General features: G+C 33.1%; 1 protein-coding gene across 5 annotated transcripts in view; it reads left to right on the plus strand.

Annotated features, from left to right (window-relative positions):
* Positions 1 to 10,602, plus strand: part of LOC106881649 (transient receptor potential cation channel subfamily M member 3) — a 662,626-nt gene that overhangs the window by 647,606 nt on the left and 4,418 nt on the right. For all 5 annotated transcript variants that reach the window (XM_052970748.1, XM_052970745.1, XM_052970746.1 and 2 more), the window contains 2 exons: positions 2,918 to 3,035; positions 5,730 to 5,920. In XM_052970748.1, coding sequence (XP_052826708.1) covers positions 2,918 to 3,035; positions 5,730 to 5,920 — 309 coding nt within the window. The remainder of the gene's footprint in view (positions 1 to 2,917; positions 3,036 to 5,729; positions 5,921 to 10,602) is intronic.

The raw sequence follows: 10,602 nt of genomic DNA on the forward strand, positions 1-10,602 counted from the left end.
ATATATATATATATATAATGTGTGTGTGTATGGTTGAGATATATATGTGTGTGTAGTGTAATATATGGATTCATAGAATAGTGTGGCTACCACAGAAAGCTCCTCCAGTGGACTCATCTAGCAGATCGCATAGTAATCCAGTACAGAGGAGTATAATGCAGAGTTCCAAGCAGCTGAAATCCAGGTAATCTGATCAAGGAAATTATTTCAAGAGGTATGGAAGGTGAATATATTCATTTAATCACAGGACCCTTCTTCATGTAATAATAATTTCAGTGTATAATGAATTATGTTTACATGTCTGCACTATTATGCATGTTGTGCATTATACACTACAACTGTATGTTTACAAATTGATGCAGATAATGAGAGCTAGGTCATCAGATCACCAGAACATCGTGTTTGTACTGATTCCACTCTGGGTTAAACCATGATTATACAATACATGTATTGTATAAGACATATCTGGCATATTAGTGCAGACATGTAAACATGAATTATTATACACTGAAATTATTATTACATGAAGACTGTGAATTGGCCATTATCCTGTAGTTAAATAAATATATTCACCTTTTGTACCTCTTGACTTTATATGGATGTACATTTGTATGAATGTGTGTGTATAATATACAAGTATCTGTGTGTGTGTGTATTCAGATATCTAGGTGTCTGTGGGTGTGATATATATAAGGCATATGCACAGTTTCTATCTCTCTATTAAATTTCATTATTAATCAAATGGTATTATGTCAGATGACCCTCACCCAAACTACTCTGCAGTAGTACTGAATCTAGAACCATGTTATTATTAGACAGACTTTCTTAAGCAGAACGCCATACCTATTACACCTGTATATATGTTCCAATAAATAATCAGAGTGATTTTGTTCAGAATATTATGCAATTGATGTTAAAAGGTGTTGTAATCAACTCTGAAATATCATTACCCTCTTGGTAGAAGCAGTTTCTGTTGTTGACTTTGTAAGGATTTCAGTGCTGTGAACTATGATATATTGACTCTTTCAGCTTTATGGTAGTTTTGCAGCTGCAACAATTAAAATGAAAACTTGTTTATTTACATTTCTGCTTGTATCCTATCACATTAAACATTCAGAAAATAAACAGTGATGTTAGGATTTTTTTTTAATATGTATATAAACACATGATCAGTTTGTTATGCTATAACCTTATATGAACCTTATATTGAATAGATATCTCTTTCAAAAACAAACATTATAGTTGCACATTTTTTTTACCTCTGTTGTCTGTCAGAATAATGTAGTTTACATACGTTGAAAATAACCTGAATTAGCTATTCTATGATATCATTATATCATGCTTTTTAATTTTTTTAACTGAAGAAAAGGATGTTGCCCAAAATCATTTTAAAACTGTCTTTGCCTGGAAGATGGATCAATGTAGATAATCTTTAGATTAAACATTTCAAAGTCAGACATTGAAAGTAAACATGATGAGGCAGGAGGTAAAATCCAACGGTGTCAGCTTTTTAAGAAGGTTTGAAGGTTTGACTGAGTTGTAGTGTTTGGCATGGGCACCAAAGAGTAAAATGTTGTGGATTTGTGTGACAGGGAGGTTTAAACAGGTTTTTGTGGTGGTGAGATGCAAATGGAATTTTCACCAACTTCAGCAAAGCAAAATTTATTGTTGTTTAAAGAGGACAGAGTATTGTAATGAGTAATAGGAGCAATGTTCCAATCATTTAATGTTTAAATATTTAAATCATACTCTGATATAAATTATATTTGAGATTTTGTGTAGAGTTAGCTTAAATTTAGTGATGAAAAAAAAAACACTTGGTCTAGGTGAATCAAACTTATTTAAATATATATAATAATATATAATGAACTTATTGTATGCAGTGCTCGGGTGCACTACAACTCATTAGAAAAAATAACCAAAACTGCATGAAGAGTTCAAAGAATATGCACAGGAAGTGAACAGTGAAAAAGTCTTAAACAATAAAGGAAGAAGAAACAGAGGTGGGGGGGGGGGGCATCAGGTATACTGTTGGTGAATTTCAGCAAGCATGGAAGTTTTGAAGAATATAATGTCTCAACAGTTAACTGATGCAGGTAGTTTATTCCATGCTTCAGTAATTCTGAGTATAAAAAAATGTTTCCAAAAGTCATGGGTGTTGTGCTGTTTTTTTGAATTTGTAAGCATGTCCATGAATATTAGATGTATGGAATTCAAAAAGGTGCCTGTGGTTGTTGTTGGAAAGATGGTGGATAATCTTGTGGGTGCCTACAAGCTCAGTTGCCAGACATCAGAGCTTTAATGTGTCCTTGCCCAGGAAAGCAAGACATTCAAAGTATGATAGATGTCTGACGGTGATGCAAACTCTGTGTGGACATACCATAGTCATGTACAACTTTAAATAGATAGCTGGAGAGCAGCTGACAAAGGTCTTACTGAGTGATGCTAAGACACTCTCAGTCTTCTTGACAATCTTAGAGATGTGATTTTTCCAACACAGATCGCTGTTATGTGTCATCATAATGCACATGATGAAGTGTATGATGTTGGTGAGTACATTTTTATGAAGTAGTATCATGTCTTGTGTTATGGTATCGTTCTGTAGGTTTAGGCTGTCATGTCACCAACCATAGGTTGTTTTTTCAGGTCTTTGTTCATAATGCCTGCAGATCATTCTGCCAGTTGTTATTTCAATTGATAAATGTTTAAGAATTCTGTGGAAGAGCTGTCTAAGAAAGAAATCATTGAATAATATAAAAGAAAGTTGCTGGCTTGAATATTCAAAGGCTGTACTTGGTAGCCAGAAATCAAATTGAATCTTTCTTGAAGAATATCACAACCTTTGCTCTCCACTATGATATATATTCTATTTATATATATCCATAAGTTTCATTTCTGTTCATTTTTCTTTTTGCAGCTTGTACCAATCCTGATATGGAATGCTCCTATGGTGCCTGGGTTGCTCCTGCTCTCATGTGTGTATATTTGCTCGTAGCTAACATTTTGTTAGTTAACCTACTTATTGCAAGATTCAAGTAAGTTTATTTTAATTTATTATGATAACATATCTATTATAAACTACACAATCTTCAAACTCTAGAGTGAAATTGGTTTTAACCTCTTACTGCAAGATCTTTTAATTGATAAAGAAGTCCGTTTAGTAAAGAAGGAAATTACCAGAATTGACATTTTAAACCTCACGGCATGCCTACAGGAATTTCAGAGCTTGCGTGTCTGGTTCAAAGCATGTTTATCCTGGAACAGGATGAAGAACTTTCCTGAGAAGCAAAGATTACATTTCATAGGTCTTTTATAAGCTCCATGTCTGTATGATGATGCTTTTTCTAGAATTTTTCAGGTTACATTGAAAGGACAGGTGTTATTCTCTTTCAGTTCCCAGACATGCTTTACAAGACTATTTGCTGTCCTATTCTCAGGGTATCAGAAAGAATCTTGGTGGGAATAGAATCGAGTCTTGAATGAATTTTCCAAAGCACCTGTGTATGTTTTATATTCTTGTGAGCCATCTACTTGCACTTTAGCTCTATAAACAATTCCTTTTTCAAAACATTTACTTTCTAATGGACAGCAAGTCTTATCTTTGAAGTTGCAGTTCCTCAGATTAGATTCAGTACAGTAGTTGTTTGTAATAATTTTCGTGTTATGTTGGTTGATAAAAAGAGGCAAAGTTTTTACAACAAGAATACCTAACCTTCAGTGTTGTCCTATTAAAATTTCTATAGAACTTATGGCTAGATTGAAAATGTTTAGAAACTAATTTTAAGAATTCCCTACTTATATTAAATGTGGGCTTAAACCACAAAACTTTCCAAGTTCTAGTTCTACGTGGTCTATTATTGTTAGAATTAGCTTGACTATACTGGATCTTCTCTAAGAATTCGCTTTTCCTTAATGCACTATTGTAATACAGTGCTGCATTTTGAAATGCTGTCTCATCTGAAGAGATTGATGATATTCACCTTCCTACATTACTAACTAGATTCTTAAGAATTACGGGTAGATGATTAGTTTCTTTGCTAATATAACATAGCTTTTCATTGGGCTTACAGTAGGGTTTAAATTTATTTAATTGCAAATCTAAGTTGATATCTAAAAAATCTACATTATTAAGGTTACTGCAACTGCAAAATAACAGTTTTTGTGATATTTTTGTTGCTTTTTAATAAAGCATATTACTTTACCTCTGGTATTCGAGTACTATTTCTTCCATCTTGTTTCACATCTATATGCTTACTCTGGTATATATATATATATATATATATATATATATATATATAGTTAATTAGTTTGTTGAAATAATGTTTTGAAACATTCACCTGGCTTCCTCTTCTTTTATTTGTCTTACCTTTTAGTCGGGAAGGAAGGCAATGTCCATGACCGTTTACAGGGCCTCCAAGACTTGTGGGAGGGAGGGGGTATCCTCAGACCAGGAACCTGGTCTACATGCTTGCAATAAAATGGGATCTGTTAAAGGCACACAAGCTGCTAGGTGGTGGGGTTTAATTGGGTGGAACTCAAAATGCAAAGAGCCTGGACAAATACAACAAAGTATCTGGTCTAATATTCTTACAGTTCCACTACTCCACCATCTTAGATTGATACTTCATCCTTCATCTGCCCAGAAAGGATAAAAGCTGACTTGAACTCAGAGTACAGAGAATTGGAACAACTGCCATGAAGCAGTCTGTTCAATGCCCTAATGATTGTGCCAATTCACTACTATATGATAAAAATATCTATCTTCGCTTTAGAAATTTTGCAAATTTGCCTTCTGGTAAAAAATCTCCTCTAAATTTCTGTTTGTATGTTCTTGCATTTCTGTTTTCAGATAATTTTATGAATTCCTTATCACTCAATCCAATTGTAGTTTGCAAGTAGTAAATTTTTCTCTTGCATCTGTCAGTTGAGGAATTGTTTTCATATCATCAATTAAAAATTTCACTTTCACACACACATTTCTTTCATTGCAGCTCATTAAAGTATCTCTATATAAATGATCTTCTATTGAATTTCATTATTCTTTAACTTGTATATTTCTATAATCCATATTTCTGATTTCAGTGTTATAGCCACATTTAGAACATGTTTTAATCCTTTTGTTACCAAATTTCAATTGAAATACATTGTTTATATTTCAATAAATTTTGAAAATAATGAAGAGTTTAGTAAAATAACTTTGTCCTTATTAAGTTAGTGTTCTGAACATAAACATGAAATTTTGTTACAAGGTTTTTAATTTAGATCAGGGGTTCTCTACCACTTTTTACCTATGGACTCCTTTGATTGCTATTTTGTTCTGGTGGACCCCCATAGCCATTCAATGTTTAAAGATACTTCTTTCAAAATTCCTATTTTGTTTTTCACACATTGCCTTGTGCAGATTGAACAATTTAAAACTTTAGAGAAGAAAATCCAAGCTGTTTCTTGCAGTACATACTAATATATACATCTGAAGCAAAATTTTTTTAGAGGCCTTTAAAATACAATTTGTTAAGTGGACCCCAAAAATCCTATATAGACCCCCAGTTGAGAACCACTGATTTAGATCACTTTAAAAAGGGAAGTAGGGGCCATCTCAAGAATCTTGGTATCAAAAGGGTTAATTAAAATTGTTCATTTGTTAATTTTCTGAATTATTGTTTTTTACAATTTGAAAAAAAAAAATCATATTCAACAGAATTTCTTTTTTTCTTTTTTCAATTTTTTAGTGCAACATTCATTCGCAATAATGCTAATTCCAGAGAAATTTGGAAATTCCAACGATATCAGCTCATTATTGTATATGAGCTACGACCCCTTTTACCTCCACCTCTCATCTTACTCAGCCATTTATTCCTTACTTTAAAGTTTATCAAACGAAGGTGTCAGGGAAAACGAGATTATTTTGATAATGGCCTCAGTAAGTATTATTACCAAACTATATTAAATCTTTCAAATAAGCTATGCTTATGTTTCTGTTTCTCTCATTGAACCTTACTCATTAATAGTTTTGCCTTATTGCATTCAGATTAGTCTATCAAATTCTCTTGTTTTGAATTAATCATGCATTGTCTTATAACTTCGATTTTTCAATGATGTGATTGTTTATTTTTAGAATGATATTGAGGGTAGTTGTGAGCAGCTGGATATGGCTGGCTTGAATATTAAAGGGTTAAATATCAATCATATTCATTTTTCCCATTAAAAATTATCAATTAATCTTATTTGCATTATATCTTATAGATTCTTTATTTGTGATTATCTGTAAAATGATGAGACAGAGTTTTCAAATAAAAGTTTTCAGTTTAGTCAAATAAAAGTTTTCAGTTTAGTGTTTGAAGCTGGACAAAAGCAGGAACATTTTTTTTGTTTTTGCAGAGTTGCTGGAATAACTTGAAGAATTTAATGAATATTATCATCAGCACAATATAATCATATTTACTTAGTTCTAGTTCCATTGCTAAAATATATTTTGATTCTTATGCTAACTTTCCACAGTGAAGGTAGATAATGTATAATAAACCATCTTAGATTAATACTTTTTTTTTCATCTGCCCTGAAAGGATAAATGGCAAAGTGAACCTCAGTTGAATTTGAACTCAGAGTACAGTGAGTTGGAACAACTACCATGAAGCAGTCTGTTTGATGCTTTAATGATTGTGCCAATTCACCACTATATCGTAAAAATATATTTTTCCTGTACAAAGAAAAAGAAAATCTATTTTGGCCCTTTTATACATCAGCAATGCTTTAACATCCACTTTTCCATGAACCAGACAGAGTTGATAGAGGCAGATTTTCTCTGGCCAAGAATCTCTTTGCAGAATATTGAAAACGAATGACACTGCTTATATGACAGTGGCAATCATTTACAATTATCATATGATGCCAAGGGAGAGAGAGACACAAACATACACACACATTTACATACATATATACATGATGAATTGGTTTTAGTTTCCATTTACCAAATTCACTCACAAGGCTTTGGTTAGGCTAGGATTATAGTAGAAGACACTCATGGTGCCATGCAGCAGGACTGAACCCAAAGCCATGTAGTTAGGAAGCAAACTTCCTAACCACACAGCTGTACATTACCAATAATTTAATCAATTTTACAGTAAATGTCTTTCCATTAAGTCACCTTTCACTACCTTAACCTTGGTCAGCTTTATTGAAAATAGGGAGCACTTTATGCTCACAGCTGAGTTGATAGCATTAGAAGACAATCCATTTGCTCTATTAATTCCAGTAGTTCTTCACCAAAATTTAATGTCTGTCATCATAGAAATGTTTCTTTGCTTAAAACCATTTTAGTTAAGAGGAAAATAAATGCTTTCAAATGATTTGCTGTCGTCAAGAATAAATAACTGTAGTGTGATTGTTATGTTTTGGAATTAGATATCGCATGGCTATTCTTAGTATACTCTTGGACATTTTTAGCTTAAGGGAAATGTACCAAACTAATTATTCTCTTGGAATTTCAAATGTGCATTCAATATTGTTTATTTTTAGCTTATATTTATTTTGCTCAGATTTTAGGTAATTCTTTGTCACATAATCCTTTCTTTTTCCATTTTCCTTTTTTCTTTCTTTTTTTTTTATTACAAGTAACAGGTGAAGATGCATAATCTAGTGAGGCACATAGCTTAGTGGTTAGGATATTCAGTTCATGGTCATAAAGCCATCAGTTCGATTTCTGGTGGTGCATTGATATCCTTGAGCAAAATACTTTATTTCCTGTTGCTCCAGTCCATTCAGCTTACAAAAATGAGTAGTACCTGTATTTCAAAGGGCCAACCTTGCCACATTCTGTGTCACACTGACTTTCTGAGAACTATGATAAAAGTATGCGTATCTGTGGAGTGCTCAGCCACTTACATATTAATTTCACAAGCAGGCTGTTCCATTGAGCGGATCAACTGGGACCCATGTTGTCATAACTAACAGAGTCCCACTTAGTTGAAGGCATTGCATTCATGATCGTAAGATCATGGTTTTGATTCCCAAACTGGTTGATGCATTATATTATTGAGCAAAACACTTCATTTCATGTTGCTTCAGTCCTCTCAGCTGTAGATGAGTTCCAATAATAGCTGGGAAGCTAACCCTGTGACAAACCACTGTCCTGTTCAGGAATACTGTTGTTATAATCTCAGTCACTTATACACCATCAAAACTGAGTTAATCTCTGGCCTCGTGTCCTAACATTGCAGACCTAACAACTAACTTGCTTTATAAAGAATTATCTTACTCTATACCATCATCATCATTTGTTCACTTTTCCTTCTTGCATGGGTTAGATGAAGTTTATTGAGATAGATTTTTTTATTACTAGATGTCCTTCATGTCTCCAACCCTCACCTGTTTCTAAGCACTATATATTTAATGATGAGTCCAAAGAATCAGCATCATCATTGTCTAATGTCCACTTTCCATGCTTGCATGCATTGGATGGTTTGAAATGGAGCTGGCAAGCAGGGAGCTGATCAGTCTCCAACTGTCTGTTGTGGCTGGATGTCCTTCCTAACACCAACCATTTAACAGAGTGTGCTGGGTGCTTTATACGTGCCACCAACATGGGTGCATTTACGCAGCACTGGCACAGGTGCTTTTAATAGATTAAGATATATATACATGCCAAACTGACAAGGTTTCTCTCCTTGCTACCCTTTTAACTATCTTTAAAATAGTTGTATACAAAAAATATTGCTTGGTATAATGATATGAGTTTAGTCACATTGTTGTGAAAAGATTTTCAGTTTAGTGTTTGGAGGTAGACAAAACAGAAACATAATTTTTTGGCCATTGCTGGCACAATTTGATTATAATATTAACTAACCAACTTATGTATAGTTTAATAATCTTTCACCAAAAGTGTTTTGTGATGGTCTTTCTTTTTTTTTCCTTAGAAATTCACCTTTAAATAAAATGAAGAAATCTATTTTATATACATTAAACATTAAGCTCAATATAAAGTATAGGAAATTATTATTGTTTTAATAAATAACATTTCTCATATTTTGTACAACTTTCCAATAGTTGCACTATTTCAATACAGTTATGTTTACACATAGACACACAAACAAAAATACATGGAGAATAACTCTTTTCTCTTTGGACTTGTAATTTCATTTGGCATTTAAATAATAAAAGTACATACAAATGCTTTAATAGTACTTTGTGGTTCTGAAATCCCCCCCTCCCTTTTTATGCTTCTCTGTATTTACAATTATCATTTGATAGGTCATTTTACAAGTTTGCAAAATCTGTTGGTTTTTTTTCTTCCTTTTTTTTTAGAGAGAGGAAGAAAGAAAGATGGGATAGTAAACTATATCTAAGATGTGTGACCTAGCAGTTGAGCAACTGGGTTCTTGATCATAAGGTCATGGGTTCAATTTCCAGTCCAGTAGGTGCATTGTGTCCTTGGGCAAAGCACTTTACTTCACATTGACCTGATGGTTAGGGTGTTGCATTGTGTTCTTGATCAAAACACTCCGTTCCTCATTGTTTCATCCCACTCAGCTACAAATGAGTTCCAGCAATGGCAGGGAAGTTAGCCCTGTGATGGACTAGCATCCTGTTCAGGAGAGAGTGTTGTAATCTAAGTCATTTATATGCCATGGAAACTATGGTAAGCTCTGGCCTTGAGTCCTAAGGCTCATGACAATCCAACCAACTGGCAAAAAATGTTTATTAAAATAGAGCGACCAATCAGAATCATATTATTGTGGCAGCATTGGAAAGCCAGAGGTACAAACAAAAACATTCAGGGATGAAAATAAATACATATTCTATCATAAACTATATCCAGTATTTGAGATTGACAGCCATGTATTGTATAAGAACACAGCATCAAGATATCATTGTTTAGTCATCTCTGGTCAAGAAGACCAATATGATGAATGCTAAAGGATGAAATAAATATAAAAACCAAGATTATATTTTGCTACATGAAGGCAGTGGCTGAGTTGCTGGACAAAATGCTTGGCTGCATTTCATCCATCTTTATGTCCTGAGTTGAAATTCTGCCAAGGTCATCCATGCTTTTCATCTTCCCAGGGTCAATAAAATAAGCACTTGTTGAGAACTGAAGTCAATGTAATCAACTTATCCCCTCCTCCGAAATTGCTGGCTTTGTGCCAAAATTTGAATTCAATATTTTGCTACATATGATATAATTGTCTGAAATATTTTCTTTTGAAATTTTCTACTTATATATAGTTTTTCACTGTTAACTACTCAATTATGATAATGAAGAAGAGGTAATTAGTTGTTGGTAAAAAAAAGAGAAAAGATATAAACGTTTTTGTAATATAGATAAAAGTACTTTTAATTACCTATTTTGAATGTTGATTGCAGCTATATTTAAGTATGTGTGTATGTATGTGTTCACTTCAGTTAGTCTATATAAAAGTAATCCCCCTAGTTTGAAACCAGTTTGATAAGTGCTAATGCATGAAACTCTCAGCCATTGAGTTACTATGTAATGTTTGCCTAGTAAACAGGAATACATGTGCATGCATGTGTGTATGTTAGTATATATGTGTATGTGTGTGTGTGTGTGTATATATATATATATATATATATATATATATATAT

Source organism: Octopus bimaculoides, chromosome 9 (genome assembly GCF_001194135.2).
Source record: "Octopus bimaculoides isolate UCB-OBI-ISO-001 chromosome 9, ASM119413v2, whole genome shotgun sequence".
NCBI classification, from domain to species: Eukaryota; Metazoa; Mollusca; class Cephalopoda; order Octopoda; family Octopodidae; genus Octopus; species Octopus bimaculoides.